Source organism: Lytechinus variegatus, chromosome 13 (genome assembly GCF_018143015.1).
Source record: "Lytechinus variegatus isolate NC3 chromosome 13, Lvar_3.0, whole genome shotgun sequence".
Lineage (NCBI taxonomy): Eukaryota > Metazoa > Echinodermata > Echinoidea > Temnopleuroida > Toxopneustidae > Lytechinus > Lytechinus variegatus.
Window position 1 is genome coordinate 32,542,487 of NC_054752.1, and position 25,049 is coordinate 32,567,535.

A 25,049-nucleotide genomic window follows, 5' to 3' on the forward strand; every position below is an offset into this window, starting at 1 on the left:
GTTTTCAAATAGATATGGTGCTCTAATGTAATCTATTTATCACTTTTTCATTGCCTAATTTTTTTTCTATGACTTGGGCTGAAATCACATGATTCTTTTTCTTTTATTATCCCAGGGTAGCAGCAGTACCAGTTTTGAAGATGCAAGTCCTGTCGAGGAACAACCTCCTCCACCTGAACCGGTTCAGAAAGTGTATACAAAGGTAACATTGAATTATTTTAATAAACCTGCATGTACCTCCAACATGAAATGTTTATCACCTAACATACCAATCACATTGTAGGTACATTGTAGCTAAATGCCAAGTAATGTCAGTTCTTTCCAGGGGCCGCAGAAGGGGGGGGGGGGGCTTCAGCCCCCACATTTTTTCCCCAAATCATCTATAGAAACATAAAAATGACCATAGGATTGTGATTTTTTGCATGGTCAGCCCCCACTTTTGGCTCAGCCCCCCACTTTGAAAACCTTTCCATGGCCCCTGCTTTCAGCCACCTCAGTTTGGTGATTTGGTTGGTGGCACTGGTGTTAGGTTTGCCCCAATACCATCAACAACTTTCAACATGAAATGAGATTACCAAAAAAATGTATAGGCTTATAAAAAAATGGGACTAAATTTCTTGCAACTTCCATCAATTTTTAATTGAAATGTTAATAAACTTTGCAAGATTATTGCTGTTAACATAAAAAAATTGGCAAAGTTTAGCTTTCAATTTTAGCACATGGGAATAAAAAGAGTAAATTTGATGTACATATCGAAAATATATTTCTGTCATACACAACTAACAAAAATGAAACGCCACCCCGGTTGGTTACTTGCAAGTATTGTACATGTATAAAATACCCCACTTATTTGTATCTGTGTGTTCCTGTCTTATGTTTGTCAATCTGATATGAGTTGAATACCTGCTTACTGTATTATTGTCATAATTTTTTTCTCACCATATTCTTTTTCCATCTGCAGGAAGACAGAGAGTTTTCCAATGATCCTGTTGAAGAAGCAGAGGTAATACGATAGAGCCATTAGAGCAAGATAGACTTTAGTTAAGACTGCTTTACCACCGATATAATCATACTGATTTTCTGACAATTATTTTTTCGAATAAGAAATTCAGTGGAAGGATAATGATCACGTAAACTTTGATTTGCTGATAGCTGTTGATATTCACCAAGATTTTATTTTTCAGATACATGTAACTATCCATCTCTAATTTTTTTGTATGAATAATGGAGGAACCGTGGTGTAGTGGTTCTGACTCTCGCCTTGTAAACAGGGTCATGTGTTTGAATCCCACCACGGTCTGGCATCCTTTGGCAAGGCGTTTATCCACACATTGCCACTCTCGACCCAGGTGCTAAGTGGGTACCCGGTAGGATGTGAAAGTCACTGTAGCTTGTCCAGTACTGTGTGCGCCTCATCGGCGACTGACTGGAATACTCCCCAGGGAGTGGAGGATTGCGCACATTGTGTGCGGGAATGACTGATTGAATCCAATGACAGGGGTAATAATATATCTGTAAAGCGCTTAGACACATCGTTTCGATGTATTAAGCGCTATATAAAAATTTTGATTATTATTATTATTAATATGCTCACAATATCCCCTTGTATCTTTTTCATCTATTTATTGATTGAATAGCTTCTGAAATGTTGATGGGAGGGTGTACCAGTTTGATTATTTGCTGTAGATTCTTATTGATTTCTCCACTCATTACATACACCCAACTTGTGTAATGACTGAATACACAGTTTCCTTATAGCTTTGGTTCAAATCATGTCTTTTATGCCAACAGGTCATTGCTAGTATAGAAGAGCAGTATTTTACAGAAGATACCTTTGATTGCAGCAATTATGAGCTTGAGGTATGTAAAGTGATTTACATGAATAGGTTCTGTGGGTATGTGGCTTGTGCATACATTATGTGCGTGTTAGTCAGAATTAAATGACTTGGGTAATGTTATGTATTTGAAGTGCATAGAGACATTGTTTCGATGCATTAAACACTGTATATATCTGGATTGTTACTATAGCACTGTTACTCTTTTCCCACTGGAGTTACTCCAAGCAGTGAACCTATTCTTTTCAGGGGTGGGGGATGATCTATTGTGTCATCCCACTTGAATTAGTATGATGTCACAAAGTAACAAAGGAGGAAGAGGAACGAGAAAGAGAAGAAATTAAATAAAAATGAGATCTTATCTGCCTTTTTAAATGGGATTGGAATGTAGTTCATGAATATTTCATTGACATTAATCGGAAAGGTTTGGTTGTTGACAAAGTCTTCCTTTCAATAATACTGGTGTGCAATGTTTATTTTACTTTGGTATATTTGATCATAGACCTGCTGCTATTGGAAATGATATTAAAAAAATCATTTTAGATATAAGTTTATGGCAAAAGGTACAAGTAGTCTTTATACTCTTTATAAACCCTGCAAATATCAACAGCAGTATTCGTTTCTCTTTCAATTGTAGAAACTCACATCTGAACAATTGGATCTTGCTGCCATTGATGAGGATAGAAACAAGCTACGAAGACAGCTACAAGCAGTGAGTAAAAAGAAAGATTACAGACATATTTCAACAAAAAAATCATGTTCTGTTCATAAATTTGAATAATAGAAGTAAACTGTCTCAAAACGACTAAGGAAAGATGCATATGATTTGCTCTTTATTTTTAAATGTCATTTTGTCTAGCTTTTTTTTGTTTACATAGGAATGAACCCAAAATTTGTGAAGTAAAATCATTCCCTGTTATATTATAATCACTCTACCTGCAAATTCCCTAATCATATCTTTACCTAATGAATTGTATATTACTGTATCTATCTATTACTATTATAATATATTGTTTCACTTTTCTGTTTCAGGTATCCAAGAAATTTTCAGATGTTGTGTTGGAAAATCAATCTGCCTATACCAAGGTATGAAAAAAATCAATAGAAATTAAGTAAATAGTGTGTAATATACATTTTGATCCAGTGGCGTACCTAGGATTTCCACAGGGGGGGCAAAAACGTCCGCCAAAAAATTTGACAAGCAAAAAAAGAAGGGTCTTCAAGCTCGTCAGGGGGAGGGCATAAAAGGTCTTTCAAGCTCATCAGGGGGGCAGGGATACGTCCTTTGCATGGTTTGTGGCTCGTTGGGGGGGGCAGGCTGTCCCCCCCCCCCCCCCGTAGGTACGCTAGTGTTTTGATCAATAAAATTTGCATTGACTGTACAATTTGAATTTGGGGGTAGGGTCAATTTGATACCCTCCTGTTTGTTGGTATTCAAAAGCTTAAGGGCATTCTTTGATTGATTTATCTTTTGATTTGCTTTTTATCTAAATAGGAATTACAAAGAGTCATGGAGTTACAAGCTTCTTTACAGAAGGCGAGTGTGATCTGCATGAACGGTCGAAGGTATGTTAGATTATTATTTTACACGTTAACACTTAAAATGTAAATGTTCTATTTAAAAAAAAACCCAACCCTATCTAGGCCGGGGTATTTTGGGAGTTCATATGGTGGGGGGAGGGGGTGTTATCTCGAACGCGCCATCGCGCCAAATATTAGCACGCGAGTTGTCTGGGTCATCATCTACAAAATTGTATAGTAATTTATTTCATGTGAATTGCTATTAAATGATTTTGCTAATTTATGCGTAATTAGTATGCAAAATCATACTTTTTCCTCTAACTCCCTAAATAAAGCTCCAAATGTTCTTATTTTTGGTATAGAAACTCTTTGTGGTGTTCTTATGTATTACTTTGTTTTTTTGACCTTTTGTTTTTCATTTTTTTTTCAATCAAATTTGTTGGGAACTGTTTTGAGATCATAAAAAGCATAAAATTAATGCATTTAGACCAGCAAAACTAAAAATAATCTTACATTTATTATTTTTGGTTGAAAACGCAATTTGCATAGACTTTGTACACAAAATCACATTTTAGTACTTGGATTACCCTGATTAGTCCATTCCACAATTAGTCTTTTTTCTGGTAAAGCGAAGTCCTTGGAAAATATATAAAGCCATCAATTCACGTGGAGAATAAGCCTGAGTCATATCGATTATTTTGAAAACCGGTGTTCGACAGCTCTAATTCGATCGAACATCGAAGGTGGGGAAAATTTAGTCTTGTTTTTGCGTCGATGCGATGCGCTATATGCGCTTTGCATATGCACTATACGCACTGACGATATACGCTAGCGCTGGCGTTGGCTGGGTACGGGTGAGCGTTGCACAAGCAGATGACAGAGCAAAGTTCGTTTGTATTTTCCATGATCACAAAACACACAAAAAGGCCGGGGACCAAAGCAGAATTCTTCCCAAAATATCTTCAACAATGATATTTGCAGATGTCAACATATAAGTTTAAAATGAAACAATAATAAAGACATGAATCACGCAGAGTCGATCCGAATGATTTTCGGTCAACTAGCATTCGCAGTCCATTCACCAGCCCCGTCCGCAGCTCCGTACACTCACTCTCCCGAAACGACAGGCGTGCTTGACGTCAGCGCCAGCAAACAAGTGCAATCAATGGAGAGCGCTGTAACTTGCCTGAGATTGTGTAGTTGGATCCAAAATGAGCTCCAAATAAATTTATGGGAATAAATACGTAATTTTCTCTGGATGGTCATTTGAATTGCTATTCAATGCTGATATAACGATTGTGAGGAAAGATTGTGGAATATGAGTTATGACGATGTTCGAGAATTAATCCTGATAATGACAATCCAGTTTTTTAGACGCAATTGAGCATGCGATCAAAATAAATACGAATGGTTCGAATCGAGCCCTAAATTCATCTAAATTATTACGATTTAACAAGATTTTATGGTCATACTAAGAATATTGACGATGTCAGCAAAGTATGTTATGTTCATATGGAAGAATTAATACTGGGATTATTTCTATGATTCCATTTCTGGACGTCTCCTCCAAGCTCCGAGAAAATAAGCACAATGCGCATGCGTGTTCGATGACGTATGACATATTTTCCCATTCATGAAATCAGAGCCCAAAGTTGGGCACAAACTAGCTTCAAATTGATGGGAAAAAAAATCAAACGCAATTTTCTCTGTTTTGTCATGTAAAATGTTATTATATGGTGATATTACGAACTTGAACAGAGTTTTTGCATGTAGACAATGTTCGAGAATCAATCCTGACGTGATGATTATTTTTTTTAGACAAGTGCACTAGCTCGACTCAAGAAGTCAAGTCGATCGTCATGAGATGTCCGCCATTGAAAATTGAAACGAAATACAAACGTTTCACATCAAGCTCTAAATTCATATTAATGATTATCATATGGTCAATTCCAGCGTAACGGACATGACGTTCAGACAAATTTTTGTAATTCAAAAGTTTATACAATAGAATTAGCAGTCTTTAGATAATTATTGCTAAGCTTATCAGACACATTTAAGTATCTACATACACATAAAATTCCAAATCGTTTCGTTGAACAGTTGCAGAGAAATTGCACTCTTTGTGAGCGTAACGGACATGACACGAAATGGACGAAGCATTTTTACCTCCTATTGCTTGTCAAAATTCCTGTGAATTCTTAGATTGCATGCACCTAATGTTGGTGTTAATTTAATCTTAAGATCATGCTTAATCCATAAAATGGTGTTTAACAACAGTTTTGCGGTGCATTCTGTATTCCTAGCTCAAAATGTAGCGTAACGGACATGACACACGAAGCGTAACGGACATGACAGTTTCGTCCACTTTTTGTAAGCGAATATAATTATTTTATTACAAGATATGGTACAAGTCTAATTGTTTACATGTTAAGGCTAGAGGTTGGAGACACATATCATAACTGGTAATCTGTAATATCTCCTATTATTTTGCAATTTAAGAGGGTTTTTTTTTGTACAATATTTATAAAACAAAAAATATTTCAAAAAAATTATTTTACACGGTTAACAACAGTTAATGAGTATTTTCCTGTTACTATCATCCACCACACATAATTAAAGGAGAAAAAGTTGATAGAAAAGATTATTTTTTATTCATGCCTTAATATTTGATAATATACTAGCGTAACGGACATGACACCCTTACGAAGTGAACTTCATCAGCACTTCTTAGTTTGAAAATGAAAGAAATATGAATAATGAAAGTAATTATGTAACAGCAAAGTACCTTTACTAACACTCTAAAGAAAAATATGTAGATATTATTAGCAGGTATCATTAATTTAATAGCTATAGCCTTAGTGATAATTCTATATTGAATACAATGTTTATCATACCACTACTGCACACTGAGAAGACCAAATCTCATTTTTGTGAGAAGAAAACAAAATGTACCAGACCTGTATAAATCCAAGATGAACATATTATGGAATGTATTGTATGATAAAGAACATGTACTAGTATTAATGCCAGTTTTAAGATTACAAAAAATGGTGTTAAAAAGTATTTTGATAAAAATTTAATAGCAGTACCTGGAAACCGGTCTTTCATTATCGATTATGTATGAGTTTAAAGGTAATCGGAATGTTTGTAAATATGCTTCTGAGATTTTTTTCATTCAAAATAACTATCATCCTGAGTATAATCATCCTTTCATCAAATCTTGGATGTTCTAAATCTTACAATCTTGCTTGCTGACAAATGTGGCTGTATAATTTTGTTGTATTGTCCGCGCTGCTTGAGTACAATTGAAGATACATCATTCAAATTGTGATTATGGCTGACCAAAATACTATGATGACATAATTTATTGATGGTGCCACATTCTTTCCACGGCCCCTTTGCTTTGTGATACTGCAAAGAAGTGCCACTGTAGATTCATGGATTCATAAAGCTACATCATGTAACACAGATATCCGAATACAAACTTGTTTTTAAATGTGAGCCCATGCCATCACTGAAGAAGTACATGTAGAGGTTGGTGAAAGTCAGATACTTTGAAGTACATGTTATATCATCAAGGATCATGAATTCACAAGTTGGAGTTTTATCATGCTCCAAAACTGTCAGTGCAAAAACCTAAGATAATCAAAAGTTTGTTCAAACACAAATGATGCAGATTGTGATCTGAGTATGTTGCCAGATCTAGCTGCATCTTATCCTAATATTATGTGGCATATCGTTAATTCTCAGAAAAATCTACCAGAACAAGAGCTGAACTTTCATCATTCACCAACTTCTAAAAATAGCTTGAATGACATGCAGATTCTAGGAAATATTACATTCAGCTATCCTCAAACAATTGAGACTGACCTCGGTCTGTGACACTGAGCCTAATATTTTGTTTTTGTGAATGCTGCCTTTTGCCATATATAAGGCGTCATGTCCGTTACGCGAATTGTCATGTCCGTTACGCCATTTTTATGAAAATGAGAAGTGGTAAGGGAAAATGATTGCTACACATGGTAGGGGGTTTAATTCTAACATAGAATCTGAATCTGCAGTACCTTTAGACAAATTTCCTGTAAGCTGTGAAAACTTTAAGTGAAAGACGTAACGGACATGACACTGATAATGGTAAAGAAATCACACAAATCTGAAGACAGATTTCTCTAAAATTGATGAATTACATAAAATTTAACAATTATTTTCTGTTGATTTAAACATTAATCAATTATTCAAAAGTTAAAAGAGACCTCTGGGACCTTGTTTGCTTTTAGTAGAGACAGGAAAGATGAATTGTTTAAAGATAGCCACATTTTTTACATCTTGCAATTTACTATTCTATTTTTTTGATGATGGAAAAAAATACAAAATTTTATCAATATTGCGATTTTTTTATTGGAAATTGAGACTTTATAGATTACTTTTTAAGAAAATTTGACTGCTTAAGTGAAATCTGAAACTTCATTTTTTCTCTTAAGTGAACATTTTCCATGGAATTGCCCATATGCAAATTATTGTTAAATATTACGATTAAATAATGTTCTATGGTCATGATATTAATATTGTTCATGAAAGCAAGATTTATTTTACGTTGATCGCGTCAATTTCCGGCCATTTTCTGGTTTGATTAAAGAACAGTACTGCGCATGCACGATCGATGGCCATGACTTCCATTCATGAATTCATCGTGCATAAATTATCTCGGCACGAGCAGACGAGTAAGACTCGAACTATGATCGAAATAAACTTCAAATTAATGGTGAATAGCATCATAATTACTCAATCGGTTTCATTTGGGGGGCAATAGAAATCAAGTAAGTAGTAGTAAAGTTGGACATTGCTGATATTTTGATGATTGATTGTGTAAACCAAACGAATCGGCCGGCCGACATATTTTTTTTTTTTCGATGCACCGATTTTGCAAAATCTGCACCGGTGTTCGATGACATCGATCGAACACCGATTTTAAAATCGATTCGACTCAGGCTTAGTGGAGAATGCAATTAATATAACCTAGGTTAAATATAAACGTTGTAATGTAATAAAAATTAGATTGGAATGACACTGGCTTCAATGAAGTCAATGTATTCTGTGGCAGTAAGTTGTATATTGTAATATGAGATAAAATTGAAACATATCTTCCCTACTTAAAGAAAGTGAGTGACATATTAATCAAAGTATAGCTTCTAATGAGCTTACATTTTACAAATCGATGTAATCTTCTATGACATATTTCATAGAAAACCCTGATATTTATATGAGCTGTGGCTGGAAAACCATCATGCTAATGCAATGGTGTGTAGTTAAATCACAGACATGTTTTGGTTGTTTATAGGAAATTACTCTATTGTTATTTTATTCCTTTTGTCAAAGTGTGGCAGGGAGAATGTAGGGCAATTCCATAATGTATGTACGTCCAACCAGATACATGTATAGGATGTTGGATCTTCCTAAAAATATTTTCTTCGTTTTCAAGTTCATATTCAAGGATATGATGCTCTTGATGTATAAAGGTTTGAGCAGTTCAAGAAGTGGAGTAAAACTGGAGAAAAATGAGAGTCAGGTGTACAAAATGTTTATTATTTTATGAGATTACCCCATATTGAATCTCTCTCTTTCTCTTTATATCAGGCAATTGTCGATGACAAAGCAAGGTTTCACGGTAGCCAGTCTAAGGATACTGAAGAATCACAGGAAGAAACAACAGCTTCTAGGACTACTCAAATCCCTCCATACTATTGATACGCTGGTAAGTATTCAATTGGTTTATTAGCAACATTTGAAGTTGAAGTCCAGCCTCATATTAAGCAGAATAATGAGAGGATCATATGGAAAAAGGCTTGGAGAAAATCCATCAAAGAGGGACAAAGTTATGGAGTTTAAAGTTTTTATGATATGACAACATATACTTTTTTTTCATATGATTTTTTTTGTTGGAAATTTAAGAGCTTTTGTGTTTATCAATTTTTCAACGTTTGTTTTTCAAATATTTTTTTTCAATGAAAATCATTATCGACCATTCATCAACCAACATGAACCCTAAAATAATTTAGCATAGCGATCTCATAGAATGAAAAAAAAAAGATAATTCTTTTAAAAATTTCATCTTTTATTATAGACTTGTCCAAAATCATTGTTCTTCTTCCTCTTTTGTCATAAACTTGACCAAAAATCATTGTCTTATGAAATGTCATGTGACATTGTAATTCTATACCCTCTTATCGTGAGTTTGATCTTAAAAGTTGCACAATACTTGATAGAAAAACCCATTAAATTATGCTGCTCTTTCTATGTGCATTTCATATCACCTTGCCTGGTCCAAGTAGGGTTAAGCCAGCACTTGCCTTTAAATGACCAATTTTATTTTTTGGACATGATGTCTTATTGTCTTCATGTTCAACACATTATAAAATTTGTTATCGAATAATGTTGATTCCATCTCATATTTTGTCTTTTTATTCCACAGCAAAGAACAGACATAAGACTGAGAGAACTAATGGAAGTAAGTCTACCCTTGATAGTTGGTACATATATACTTTCAGAATATATTCATACAAAAGAGGGATATTAATGGAAAAAAAGTAAACAAATGATTTAACTTCTGAAGGTTTCTGTGACGAAGAAGAAGAATGTAGTAGTTTCAGGATACACCATGTATTTATTTGTGATCATATGTTGGTCCTGAAAAGGAAAATCCAAACTTAACATTTCGACAATTGTGTTCTTGTCATCTTCAGGAGAATGAACAAAAGTTGTAATGTATGCTAAACAAATGGTGAAAATGTACCCCATTTCATTTTTATGGAGTTATTATGTTTCGTCGTAAGATCTACACATTAATCATGTGTTAAGAAAGTAAGAACCAGGTATTTCTTACTGTAACTCTGGCAAGGTTTTGCTTTTGGAGAGTGGTAGTAGCCAACTGGCACATGATTCAAACAACATTTTTATCAAGTGAGCTCATCACAGAAATTGCATCACATATGTGAATGTGATGTAAATTTCATGTTTTTGTTCTATTTTCTTTAGGAAGAAGACTATCCAGGTGCCATTCAGCTATGCCAGGAATGTCAGCGAGCTGCAAGTAACTTTAAACACTACAAGTGCATCAGGTAATGGGCATGTCATACGGGACATTTTAACAACAATTTCTATTCTCTTAGCTTAATGCTTGAGTGATGAAATTTTGTTTTCTGTCAGGGATAAAGTTATAGTCGATAGTTGTATGAAAAATTGATTACCGACAAAAAATGTCTGATTGTGGGTGAATTAAAGGTGAAAATGTTTTGTGTCGTACAGGACTCAGGAATGTCCCCTATGACAAGCAACATTTTCACCTTTTAACTCACCCCTGAACCACATATTTTTGTTGGTTGTCTTCTTTTTACATGACTACCCAGTAGTACTTTATTATTACCACAAAATAAATTGAAGTTCATCATTTGTTTAAACAGCAGGTTGAAAATTATTGTGAAAATTGCTGATTTTTCTAGTATGGAATCTCCCTAATGCTTAGGTCGCATTTTGCCATCGATGACTTTATAGATTGTATAAACTCATATCTTCATATTGCGCAATCTCATCTTTAAAATGAGGGAGAGTCACTTTTATGAGAGAGGGCAAAAATATTGTTAATACTCTGATATTGATTTATACTTGTCACAAAATATGGTAAAATGGAATTCTTTTAATAGAATTCTAATGAAATTTTCTCTAAATTGCATTTCCAATTAGTGTATTGAATGATTGATAGACATTTAGAATTTAACATATGTATGAATTGGTTTATACTTAAATGAGCATGTACAAAGTATGGAAAATATATCATATACGCTTTATATTCAATCTTTCTTGTTCTCCTGTACAGTGAACTGAGCTCAAAACTTCAAGATACATTGGAAATGATTGAGGTATGTACAGATACAGTTGTATTTTTCATTCTTCGTAATTGCTTTGATTGATTTTTGCATCATACTACTCAGTCAAACATCTATTACAGTTGTAGATCTTTTCTTCAAAATAATATTTGACAACCGAGGGTATTTTAATCACAGTGGTCTTGTAACTCTATTCATTGTTTTCTCTTTTATCAATTAAAAAAAAGAAAGAATGTAAATGAGATATAGAAAAACATTTGGTTTACTCTGCTTAGTCTTGCTTTGTTTAGCTGGGCATAGTTTCTCCTTTATTATTTTCTATTATGATGTCCTATGTTGGAATGGCGGAGGCATAAATTAATACTGTGTACAGATGAGAATCCATGTATTTTACAATTCAATCATCAAGTGCCCTTCGGATAAAAATTGGAATACCCTGACTAAATCTATTCCCGTGGTATGATAGATGATGTTGCTGTCTCATACTGCAGTTTTATCGATTTGTAAGAATTGACATATTGTGATAATTTTGTAATTTTCATAACGCTCTTTGGAGCATTGTGGCCAAGTGGATCATCAGTCTTCTGACCTTGAAACAGAGGGTCGTGGGTTCGAATCCCAGCCATGGTGTTATTTCCTTCAGCAAGAAACTCATCTACATTGTGATGCACTCAACCCAGGTGAGGTGAATGCGTACCTAGTAGGAAGAAATTCCTTGAATGCTTGAGCGCCTAGGCAGCTCAGCTAAAGCCGGGGTTATAATAGCAGGACCCGCTGGGAGAACAGTTTTTCGAAACTGAAGTGACTACCCTGGGTAACATACATGTATTATTATTATTAGTAGTAATGTTTATTCTGTCAACAGGAGCAACTTGATAATGCCCTTGCGAAGATCTGCAGTAATTTTGACATCAAGAACTATGAGAAACTCCAGACAGCATACAGATTATTAGGCAAGACACAGGTATGTAGGTTACCTTACTTCACGGTCATTACTCTATGTTGTCGTACACATACACAGGTTTGTCTGAGGCATTACCAAGGTCTCAAATGTTGCGCGAGACTTGAAAGTAAACAGCAAGCGACGCGATCAAAAAATTTAGAGCGGCGGATTTATCGTGAAAAATGTCGACATTTTTCATCGTTACACATTCTTAAACTGAAATGAAAATTCATTTTTTGCAGATTGAAAATATGTATAGAAATTGAGATGTCTTGCAGTAAAGTGGAATTGTATATAGTTGCACTGCTTTGAACATTCATATCAACGTATGTATAAATGCCATTATTTTAAAGCTGTCGTTTAATGACATGATATATATTGTTCTCTAATTGACCGACCTTTTGTTCTTTCTCCCTTCTCTCTCCACCTCTTTCTCTTACATGTACCTTCTTCCCCTCTTGTCTTTCTTCTTTCTTTTATCCTGTTCTTCTGGGTCAGACCGTTTATGAACCTTTATATTGTGAGCTGTTGTAGTCGTTTCTCCTTTTAAAATAATTTTGTGCATTGTATATATTTTGTGTGTGTTGTCAGGACCATGATGTGAAACAGCCTCGGCTGATCATGTTTTATCTTTATCCTGAATAAATAAATAAATAAATAAATAGATAAATAGATAAATAGATAAATAAATAAATAGATAAATAAATATATAAATGAATAAATAAATATATAAATGAATAAATAAATAAATAAATAAATGAATAAATAAATAAATAAATAAATAATTGAATCAATAAATAAATGAATAATTGAATAAATAAATAAATAAGTAAATAAATAAATAAATTAAATAAGGAAAGAAATGAATAAATAAATAAATAAATATATAAATAAATAAATATATAAATAAATACAGATATTCTCATTGTTATTATTCGTTTCTAGACTGCTATGGACCAACTTCACATGCATTTTACTAGTGCAATTCACAACACAGCATTCCAGATCATCTTAGGCTACGTCCAGTTGGTCAGTGGACCTACTGACTCCAGGTTTCAAAAGATGCCGTACAGGGACCTATGCTCTGTAAGTCATGCTCTCACTTGTGAAGGGTATAATGATGATTAAAACTTAAGTTGCGACTTCAACTTTTTAACTTTCTTTATGTAATTTTTAATGAACCTGGTGGTTGGATATATGAAAGGTATCTGAAAACACACAATAATTAAAATCATGACAGTCATGTTAGTTTGATGCAATTTAATGAGAGTCTCATCCACTCTAAACGGAATTAAATGCATGGAATCAAGAACAGGTAGTTGGCATTTTCTTTATCATAATATGAATATGAGAATATTTGAAGAGCCAGCATGAATAGAAAAGAAGGTTTGAATGTCTTCACCTGCCTTCGATGGTTGTTGGGAATGTTATATTTTGGGGTTTTCCCTCCATCCATCCATCCCCTTTTTGTTCTCATGATAATCCAGTTTCATTTGCAGTACCACATGCTGCATATGTATACTGTATTTTGTATTCATGACTGTCATATCATTAAGATCTGTTTTTCATCATTTTTTTTTAGCAAATTCACATGGAGACGTATATCCCTTGCTTAGTGGATTTGTGCAAGGCCTTGTGGGAGGTGATGAAAAGCTATTATAAGACATTAGAATGGCATGACAAACAGGAGAGTTCCGACCAGGCTACAACACCAGAATCGGGTAAAAAAAAATCATTATTGCATCTTATTGTGATTACCTGGAAAGCTAATTGAATATGAAACATTATATATATATATCATACTAGATCCGCCGGAAAGGCAAATTTTGTCTTTTTTTCATTGTTCACAATTCGCCTAAACGCCCTCTACATTTGCCTATACATCAAAATGTCTATTATGACGGAATAAACCCATTTGTAGACTTCGCCCTTACGTAGGATGTAGGCATATATATATATATATCAAGAGAATAGTCAGTGTGTGACATAAAGGGTTTCTTGATTTGCCTACTGCCCTTGTAGTACTATACTGGTAACTGTTTTGTAAAATTAAGCGAAGAATAAAACTGCAATAATAATAATATACAGTTCTTGTATAGCGCATATCAATTATAAATAATGTCTCTATACGCTTCCAAATGACTTAGATATTGTTACCCCAGCTGTAGCTTGGCAGCTGTAATTACTTAGATTACAGCGCACTTGCATTTCAAGGAATAAATTTATGCCAGGTACCCATTCACCTCACCTGGGTTGAGTGCAGCGCAATGTGGATAAATTTGATAAAAATGTAACATGAGATTTATTGAAATCTATAGTGCTATTTCTAATTTAATTTTTCTCTTTCTATTCATATCAACGGGTCGTGTGGTCCAGTGGTTAGAGCATTGGACTCATAATCATAAGGTTGTGAGTTCGAATCCCAACTCTGCCATTGTCTCCACTTTGATAAAAAGGCCCGAGAGTGATATCTGTCGTCTATAACGTCAGCCACTATGACTGATTAACCTAGACATGAAATGTTTCATAGGTAATTGGTTATATACCAGCTTGGCGTTTACCAGCAAAATGCTGTCCTGCCGAGTTCCTGCGGGAGTTACCACAAACAGAAACAGAAACTCATTGTCAGGATTGACCTGTCCTTTGAATAATTTATTATTTTCTGCATTTTTCTTTTACAGAAGAACTTCAGCAGACGAGTGATGTAGAGGAGTCTTTCAGCCGTCGGTACATTAGGAAGAAATTGGAACACGGTCTAGCTAGGATATGGCAGGTATGCTTGTCATGTGATTTCACAGTGTCTATGTGATAACAAAACAATTTTGAATGAAATGTTTACTATTCATGAAAAAAATATGTTAATAAACTAAAGTTATTAAGGATTCTGTCTCCCTGTCTCCATCTCTCTTTCTATGTTTCTTTTCTGTTTCTTTCACTCTCCTTTCTCTTACATTTTCTTCCGTTCTCACTCCTGCTCTCTTCCAACTCTCTATTTCCATCTCTATCAATCTTTTACGAGTTCCCTCTTTTTGCTCTATTTCAGGATGTCCAGCAAAAGGTCAAGACCTACCTCCAAGGGACTGACCTATCCAGCTTCAAGTACGATGATTTCATCTACGTCCTCGATCTAGTCAATAGGTATGACTTTTCTAAACATTTTTTTTTGCATACATGTAGTTTGATCTGGTAATGTAACGTCTTGTTTTGCATAACCAGTGTCACATATAAACCCAGGCCTTCCATTTAAAAAGTTTTCTCAGGACAAGCCACTCACCCATAAGGCACATTTGTATATTACTGCACAAGTGGGACAATGAACAAGGGCACAACAAGTTCTAAGGCCAATGTGAGGGCCATTGAGGCCAGGATATCCATGGCCATGACCTTCGATGGCATTGGATAATTTTAAGCCTTGAAAACATTTCCAAAATCATGAGAGATGATATATTGTGTAATTGTTACAGTGTGATATTATGTTGACACCAAGTGAATGTTTCTTATGTCTGCTTCAAAGTGAGAGCCTGTAAAATAAAATATACAATCAATTCTACAATAAGATATTACAGGGCAATTATATAAGTACATGTATGTATTTCCCTTGAAGCTAAATGACAGTAGTTGCAGTAAAACACTGATTTCGTGAGAAAGTCGGTAAAACCAAGGTTAAGTATTACTATATCATTGTCGATCTAGATCTGTTACAGTTACATAAACTGAACTTTGTGAAATCATAAAATCTAAGCTAAAAACAATCACACTGAAGTTCGCCAACACAGATAGGCTCACGTGGGACAGTGTATATTATTTTGCTGGAAATAAAGACCAGACGGAAGTGCCCGAATCCGCGCTTATTTTGCTTATTTCTCAGCAATTACACAATTTCTTCCAGAATCCTTCGGTACATATTTTTTATTCATACAAACAGACACTTGGGTGGTCATTATATTATATTCTGTAAAAAGTCATTTTGAGATTGTTACCAGAACTGGAATTTATCTTTAATGCAAGTCCTCCCTGAAATGAATGTGTCCAATTGTGATTCATATAAAAAGGTCTTGAATTATCATGGATTGGGTACTTCACAAAGTTTATTGAAATTGGAGAAAAGGAGGGATATGACTTACAAAATGGTTGATTATTCTATTGATTTTCCCTATTGTTAGTCCATGGCAAACAATGTTTGAAAAGATAAAATCAGTTTTTAGATATTAATTGTAACTCGTTCATTTATGATACCATCAGTGTTGTTATAACTCTGATGCATGACCTTTTCTTGATTTGCAACAGGTTAATATCTGTAGGTGAGGAGTTCTGTGGTAGTAAATCAGAAGGACTCCATGATTCTATCAGGCAACAGAGTTTGAATTACTTCAAGAGCTATCACAGGTAGGAAGGCTTGTACATCAACGTCTCAATTGGATGTGTTATAGCATATACTAGATAACTCCATTAGGAGTTAAAAAAGATCTAAGATTAATGATTAACCCGAAACAATCTTTCTCAGCGGCGTCCCATTCCTATAAGTGACAATAGTCCTTTTTGTTTTGTTTTTCATTTTAGTAGCTATCAATGGGACATGTCAATAGAGACCAATAACCCTAGTACATTTTGGGGGAGTCCTTGTATAGTTCTCATAGTTCTCTTACATTGAATTCATGTATATCAAAATCTGTTTGGAGATGTCATTCAAGAGAGAAAGGAAATAGGTCTGTTTTGATGTTCTTGGTGGAAAGGTTCATTTGACTTTTGTATTCAACTGGCTAAAGATTTTTCTCTTTATTGAGGTGGTCATTATAGACAGTATTTCTGAAGCAAGTAATGTTTGTAAATTCTACCGAAACTGCAGGGCTAGAATGGATGAACTGCGGATGTTCCTGGAGAACGAAGGATGGGAGATGTGTCCCGTCAAGAGCAACTTCTCCTTCCAAAGCCTCCACGAGTTCAGGTTCCTCCGGGAGTACGACACCGTCACCTCCAACACCGGTAGCAGAGTAGATGGGCGTGGCACGGTACTGACCTCGCCCACAGGGCGTGGCTTCTTCTCCAAGTATGCAGAGCAGGGAAGTCCATTTGATAAACAGTTTGCGTCTGATGAAGAAGAGGATGAAGCCACTGCTAATGGAGTGAGTAATCATAAACATTTCTAGAACCATAATCATATTCTGACAACCATAATTATCATAGCTATTACCATAAACATGTCCATTTTGGTAACCACGTTCAACTAAACCAAAACTATGTACAGCTATATAAATGTAACAACCATAATCATATGTTCATAACCATACTCTCGGCCAATGACTAAATGCTTTTGTTCATATATGGCTTTTACAGACTATAATTGAATATATGAACATAATGGAACAATAACCCAAGTCTTAGCCAATTTGAGTTAAATGTGAGAAATCATAAAATTGCTTGGTATATATAAGCCCATCTTGTGTGTAATTTATATCTTGAAAATCCATGAAGAAGTGCTAAAATGAATGAAAAAGTGATTAAAATCTTCATTTGACATACAGAAAAAATCTCTTTTTTTATGTACTCGAAATGAACTGTGATGGACTTGGGTCAGTTGTCCATTCCCATGTATACTTGCTTCCTCAAGGCTACTTATTTTCCAACCCTTTTGCCCCTTTCATTTTCTTATCCCTCTTTCTAGCCTGAGAATGAGAGATTCCTTGGTTATGAAGACTCTGATGATAGTGATGTTCCTGATGAACTCAAACAAGACTATGTAGATGAAAAAACAGGAGAACAACCAGTCAAAAGGTGAGTTGATGGCCACCAAAGAATGCTACCATTGCAGGAATTGATAACTGATCAAAATATCAGTTATTGCACAATGCATGTCATGTATCATTCAACGTCTCTATGCACTTTCAAAGAGATCTTAATATTATTACCCTGGCTTTATCCTGGCAAACCTTTTTACAGCACTCGAGCATGTCAAGGAATAAATTCCTGCCTTGTACCTATTTACCTCACCTGGGGCCTGTTTCATAAAGCTGTTCGTAAGTTAAGAGTGACTTTAAGAACGACTGGTGATCCTTTCTCACGCGCTTAACCATCGCCAATGAATATATCATTTACTACAAGAAAGGACCCCAGTCGTTCTTAAAGTCGCTCTTACCTTATGAACAGTTTTATGAAACTCCCACCTGGGTTGAGTGTAGCCTATGTGGATCCATTTCTTGCAGGAGGAAGTTACGCCGTGGCTGGGATTTGATCCCACTACCCTCTCTCTCAAAGTCCCTGGACTGATCCACTGGGCCTCAAATTCATTTCATTTGTTTATTCCAAATTTTCATTAAAAACATGCAACATACAAACCAAGAATATACAAGAATACACTATATACAAATAAAGATACAAAAATAGAAATCCATTTAACAGGAGAATAAATGAGAATATGAGGAAGCCAGCATATGCCGATGGCCTTTCTAAGGCTGAGCTCCTGAGACCATAATATAATCATAATAATCATAGAAGAGAAAGAGAGAATGTACTGTAAACATCTATTATATGGGTGGATGAAGAGGCAATTACAACTTATTTTCAGATTTATTTACAGGCATCAATAAGGAATTTTATAGCTGTTTTTGAAAGAGGCAAGAGATTGGCATCTGTTTATTTCTCTAGGTCTTGTTCCATAAAATGCTCCAAATATGATTTGTGTATGAGTGATTCTTCAAGGTAGTGTTAGCTATAGGATTACAGTATTTGCAATTGTCTCCATTTTCTAAATCCATTTACAATATTGGTATTAGAAGCCATTTGGAGAGAATATGATTGGTCCACATTCAATGTTTTTGCTACAAAAAAATGTGCCCCTCTTAATCGCCTCATACCCCAGGAAAATTTTGCATCCTTACATGATCGACATACTCTATTTCAGAATTTAATTTCTTTTTAAATTCAATACCAGGAACTCTTTGAAGAAGAAGAAAGCAGAGAGGGCATATAGCAAGGGCCCCATTCTCACCAACACAACATTGACAGTACTTAGGTTATGTGGTAAGTAACTGCTATTATCCTTATAAAACTTCATTCATGACATTAAGAAGCAATACAGGGTGTTACATAACTTTTTAAAAGCACTTGCCCAGTCGAGCAAGTAAATTTTTAAATAGTTCAAATATACTTGCCCCAGAATCTATTTCACTTGCCTAAGAAAATCCTTGAAAAAGTTTCAGTCTTTACTTCAATACACTTGCCCGACTCTTAACTTTTACTTGCTCCGGGCAATCGGGCAAGTGCTTATGTAGCAACCTGCAATATTATAATGAAAAGTTCCAGTAGACGGAATTTCTTTTGAGATGATGTAACATTCAAACTATGCACACACAAAAAAAATCCAACTAAAATGTTTGGCCTGAATATTGTATGTAGTCCCATCTATACATGTCTCTGTGCAGTAGATGTGACGTACAGCAAAACATACTAAATTTCTGATCACTATTCCAAAATATTACAGCATACAATAGTTCTTAGTAAAAAACATTCCCAATCAATAGATCATTGTTTCAGAATTTTACCTATTGACCAATATGTGTTTGATTTTTTCATGTGGAAGTAAACACGTTTGGGAAGTACAGCTCTTAATGAAATCATTTTGTTTCATTTCTTTACTTTCAACCATCTAAGATGTAATTGCAAAATCATATTTTATCTTATTTTTAGGGAAGTATATGAACATGATGTCTGTTTTGAAGCCGATAGCCTTTGATGTGGTGCTATGTATGTCTCAACTGTTTGACTATTACATCTTTGCCGTCTACACTTTCTTTGCAACGGATGTGGTGAGTAGATCCTCATAGAAATTACAGAATAAATCATATTTGTTATGAAGTATATTGAATACTTAGAATGAGGTCTTTGCATTTAAGAAAGGTGATTTGTATCAAAACCTTTTTTTTTTACAGATGCAATTTATTATTACCTGAATGAAATGTACTGAACACTAGATAAAATGCATATATAGAGTGTGTGTGATTGGGGTTTCACCGGCGTGTATTAGTCAAATATGATTATTTATGTGTGGGACCGACCTGTAATGTCATCTGAAAGATGTGACGAGGTTTGAACCTCAAATCTCTGCATCAATTTATAACTTTCTCATGTAGCTTGGATTACAGGCACACGCCTGAATGCCCATTTAGTTAGTTAGTTAGTTAGTTATGGGGTAATGATATCCAAGTCCTTTGGAAAGCACATATAGACTTTACATCATGATGTGATATGAGCTATTTAAGAATGCTAATCATTATTATCATCATTATATTTTGCTTGGCCTAAATATATGAATGCTTGAGGACTGACCATAGTATCTGATATTTTTCAATTGACAGAGTACAATGAGTGGAGCATCGCTTGGCAGTAAACTATGGACGACTCTCAAAAGGATCAATGATAATCTCATTGAGCAAGATCCAAACACTGCTATGGTATCTCACTCAGTAGATGGAAGGGTAAGAGATGGACTGTAAGACAAAGCTTAGCAATTGATCGCAGAACACATTCTCACTGTTAGTTGAATTGACCACTCTGTACAATCAGACATGAAAATTAATTGTATGATCAGTCATTAAGTTTTGTGTAACTGTACCCTATTCAATATAAGCTGACATTTGATTCTATGAAAAGCAATCAAAATACCTATAATATAGCTGCATCTTAAGGGCACAGTCAATATTACTGTCCTGGTGAATCGTATGACAGACATTCGTTTGCCTGTTCAGGCATTGTCAACCATTGACTTGTCCTACAATGGGTTGCGATAAATTCAAATCAAACTCAAATTGCGATTGATCAAAAATTGGAGTTTGATTTTAATCTATCACAACTCTTTGTAAGACAAGGACCTTGGATAGTGAGATAATGATTCTACCATATAAGGCGAAGTGAGGAGTGTGCAAAGTAATTACATGACATCTCTAAGTTACAGTAGACTTCTATGTCATAGACCTTTCCTGTATCTCTTTCGATCTCCATAATGACTTACAGATGAAAGTAGGTTTTCCCCACGTCTCTCCAATCGTTGATCTGAACAGCAGTGATGGGTTGTATAGTCTTGCTGAAAGGGTCGTCGGTACAGAGTCTCTGTGAGTATACAAACTTATCAATGAATGAAAACATAAATTTCAGATGTGGCAACAGTCGTGAAATGAATTCAACTCAAATGCAACAAATTAACAGGGGTGTGAGAGTTCAGATTTTTATCTGATTTCAGATTTTTTTTGTTTTGATTTTCAGCTTAATTTCAGCTTATGTTTGGCTTTCCTCGGTACAAAAAGTATGGGAGCTCTTTCTATTTCAGACTTTTTCAATACTCTTCAGCTTTTTTCAGATCTTTTTATTTGTGACTACTCACACCCCTGAATTAATCACCCAAGAACTTGCATCTCGAGTTAAACATGCTTTATTAGTCACCTGGATAGAAGAATCACCTGTCTGCAAAGGCCATACATGTACATGTATGTTTGGTTTCCCCTATTGAATTTCCTCATTTAAAGTTGTATTACAGGAACCTGGCTATTAAGTTCTCCTGCTCATAAAGATCATTTTTCTTGTATCCCTTTGGTAGTCTTTATAGACAGGTCTGACTGTATTTATTGAAAGATATTATTAACCGTATCAGACATCTGAGCAGGCAACTTTGAAACATTGTTGCCCGCTTAAGACTGGGATCAAATGGCTGGTCAGTAACATTCCAATTGCTTATCCTCGGGCCCAATTTATTGCCCGCTCAGGAAAGTCAATGAGAAAATGCGTGGAAATGTAGCGGGCAATAAAAGGAGCGCTAACATCCGGGTATTTTACGCGTTTTTGTACGTGTCCTTGAACCGCGCAGTGCTATACGTCATAATGGTAAACGAAAAATAATGAAAAACAAGATTCTCATTCTAAAAATTTAAAATATCTAAATTTTAACAGTTTTTGCTCTAGATGTCTGATTTGGTTAATAATAGCAATATTGACTGGCCTGGGGGCGAAAGGACATATATCGCCCTCACTAAATTGAAATCACCCTCGTCTACATCTCGGGCGATATAAATCTAGTTTGGGCGATATATGTCGTTCGCCCCGAGGCCAGTCAATATTGCTTTATTAGCCATATGATTCTGGTCAGGAGTGAGTAACTCCGTAGCAACTAGCAAAACAATCATGATTATTTCAGTTAGATCTTGGTCTTTTTCCAAGCATTGCTAAAACACATACCAAGATGCACTTATCTGTGTCAGTGATCTCCACTGTATTCAAGGTTCAGTCTACCTTGAGGTTCCATTATTTGACAGTGTTTTGTTTGTTGGAAACTTTTATCAGAACTTACTTTTATCTGAGGTTTACCAATTATAATTGGTGTCACTAGCGTACCTATGGGGGGCAGTCTGCCCCCCTGACAAGTCACAACCAATGCAAAGGACGTATCCCCCCCCCAACAATATTGAAGACCTTTTTTGCCCCCCCCCCCCCCCGACGAGCTTGAAAACCTTTTTTGCCCCCCCCCTGACGAGGTTGAAAACCTTTTTTTTTTTTTGCTTGTCAATTTTTTTTCGAGTTTGAAATCCTATATTTGTGGTTGAAGACCTTTTTTTTTATTGGCTTGTCAAATTTTTTGGCGGACGGTTTTGCCCCCCTGTTTGGTGTAATAACTTTCTTTTGAAATAGTTGCTCGCTCTGATCACTTCAAGTTAGCTTTAAAGTTTAAAGACCGGTAGCAGTGATTTACCAATGGTTATTGATTTTTTATTCTGAAATTCTCCCCCTTATCACTTACTTTGTCTGTCTTCCTTTGTTTTTCTTTCCATATTTTTATTCTATTGCTTCTCTCATTCTTTGTATGTCTTTATTATACAGGATATTTCTTGCCAATCAGTTTGAGTTACTCCAACCCCACCTTGAGTCTGTCATTCCAGCCAGCAAGAAGGCTTTCCTTCAACAATTCTACTCACAGGTATTATACCAATGCATAACATTGCAATACTCTGGCAACTTTGGGTATATTCCATCAAGTGTTGAATGTGATTGAACAAATCAAATGCAAGCCCCAAGTACATGCTTGTGATTTGTTGGAATTCAACTTAAGATTGATATTTAGTGTTGCTTTTGATTGCAACTCTTTCTGTAACAGACCCCTAGGAAGTCAATGGAGGGCAATTCACATTTGGGATCTGCAACACAAAGCACATTCAAATGGCCATGAATAGTGTTTAAGTACCTTTGATGAACCCCTCATTAAAATTTTATTGATTCACTTAATTTCATGATAATATGAACCTCAAACTATTTTGTGATATTCCTCTTTCTTTTCCCAAAACAACTTATCTATTCTCAGGCAGAATGTAAGTGGTTGTGGTACAATACTTTTCCGAATATCCAATCTTGATTCTGATTCACTGTATTCCACATCAAAAAGAACAACTGGAAATTTTGCTAAGTACTTTTTCTTAAATATGAGTTACAATAGTACTCGAGTGAAGACAATGTTTTTCCTTTTTTTTCAGACGGTGAGTGTGGCAAGTGATCTACGTAAGCCGATCTACCGGGGCGTGGCCTCTCGTTGCATGGACTACGATCGAATCCTTCAGTTGATGATGACGGTCAAGTGGGACATCAAAGACATCATGTCACAGCACAGTCCATACGTTGATGCTCTATTACATGTAAACACCAACCTCTCTTTCGCTTATTCTTTGCTTATTTAGAAGGTCCCTTTCAAGCTTTTGATAATAATAATATAATAATAACGCAGTTCTTGTACAGCGCATATCACATCCCTATATGCTTCCAAAGGACTTGGATATTATTAGCCCCGCAGCCTTTTACAGCTCGGTGGCATTTCAAGGAATAAATTCCTGCCAGGTACCCATTCATCTCACCTGGGTTGAGAACAGCACAATGTGAATGAATTTCTTGCTGAAGGAAATTACGCCATGGCTGGGATTCAAACCCACGTCCATCTGTTTCAAAGTCAGAAGACTAATCCACTGGGCCACAACGCTCCACATTGATAGATTTGTTTGGTGTGTATTTCATGTTCTGATATGATGTCAATTTTTTACTAGTGCAAATGATGTTATAAATTCAGTCAGTAGTCCTAAGTTTTAAGGAAGTTCCACAGTCATGTTGGGATGCATCATGATCTAGGCATTGACGTCACAATTAAGTTCACTGAGGGTGGCCAGATCCACTCATACTTAATGTTAGCCCTTCCCTCTACTTGCCACTATCTGTAACCCAACCCTCTTGCCCCCCCCCCCCACTGTAAAAGTGGAAATGGTGTCATTCAAGTAAATGGTGTTATTGGTGTAATGTTGGAAACGATGTAATGGTGTAGTGGTGTTATGAGAAATGATGTAATAGTCCGGTGGTGTACACTTTGGAATGATGTTATGGTGTATTAGCATTATGAGAAATAATGTAATAGTCCGGTGGTGTAACTTTGGAATGATGTTATGGTGTGGTGCAATGGTGTAATAGTGTAATCATGTAATGGTGTAGTGTCATAATGATGTATTGGTGTCAACGTTTGTTTTCCCTCCAGGATATGAGCGGATTTAGTAGTCGATTAGCAGCCATGAGCAACAAGTAAGAGAATTATTCGTTTTAGTGTATGTTATTTAGAATGTGAATATTCCTTGACATGCTCGTACTTGCAAAAGTTTGATAAGTGAGGTAAAAAAGTTCAACGGTTGCATGGTAAATGGAGTATAGGGATGAAAGATTAAACTTAAGTATACTTAAGTATATGAATTTAGGTCATTAAAAATGAGTTTTCAATATGCAAATTGCCTATTACAGTAATCCTTTTAACATGATTGCTTGAGTTTTATTCTTCAAGAAATGGTTTGAAAATGTAAAAAAAAA

At 35.3% G+C, this 25,049-nt stretch overlaps 1 protein-coding gene across 1 annotated transcript in view; it reads left to right on the top strand.

Annotated features, from left to right (window-relative positions):
- LOC121426227 (syndetin-like) overlaps positions 1-25,049 on the top strand; it is a 30,210-nt gene that overhangs the window by 1,389 nt on the left and 3,772 nt on the right. The window contains exons 2-26 of the mRNA XM_041622449.1: positions 116-202; positions 962-1,003; positions 1,792-1,860; positions 2,473-2,547; positions 2,868-2,921; positions 3,331-3,401; positions 8,991-9,108; positions 9,826-9,861; positions 10,389-10,471; positions 11,227-11,269; positions 12,102-12,200; positions 13,125-13,265; positions 13,762-13,900; positions 14,861-14,952; positions 15,223-15,317; positions 16,467-16,565; positions 17,026-17,302; positions 17,842-17,951; positions 19,108-19,196; positions 19,863-19,981; positions 20,531-20,650; positions 21,186-21,283; positions 23,040-23,136; positions 23,687-23,845; positions 24,727-24,770. Of these exons, the coding sequence (XP_041478383.1) occupies positions 116-202; positions 962-1,003; positions 1,792-1,860; positions 2,473-2,547; positions 2,868-2,921; positions 3,331-3,401; positions 8,991-9,108; positions 9,826-9,861; positions 10,389-10,471; positions 11,227-11,269; positions 12,102-12,200; positions 13,125-13,265; positions 13,762-13,900; positions 14,861-14,952; positions 15,223-15,317; positions 16,467-16,565; positions 17,026-17,302; positions 17,842-17,951; positions 19,108-19,196; positions 19,863-19,981; positions 20,531-20,650; positions 21,186-21,283; positions 23,040-23,136; positions 23,687-23,845; positions 24,727-24,770 (2,456 nt within the window). The remainder of the gene's footprint in view (positions 1-115; positions 203-961; positions 1,004-1,791; positions 1,861-2,472; positions 2,548-2,867; positions 2,922-3,330; positions 3,402-8,990; positions 9,109-9,825; positions 9,862-10,388; positions 10,472-11,226; positions 11,270-12,101; positions 12,201-13,124; positions 13,266-13,761; positions 13,901-14,860; positions 14,953-15,222; positions 15,318-16,466; positions 16,566-17,025; positions 17,303-17,841; positions 17,952-19,107; positions 19,197-19,862; positions 19,982-20,530; positions 20,651-21,185; positions 21,284-23,039; positions 23,137-23,686; positions 23,846-24,726; positions 24,771-25,049) is intronic.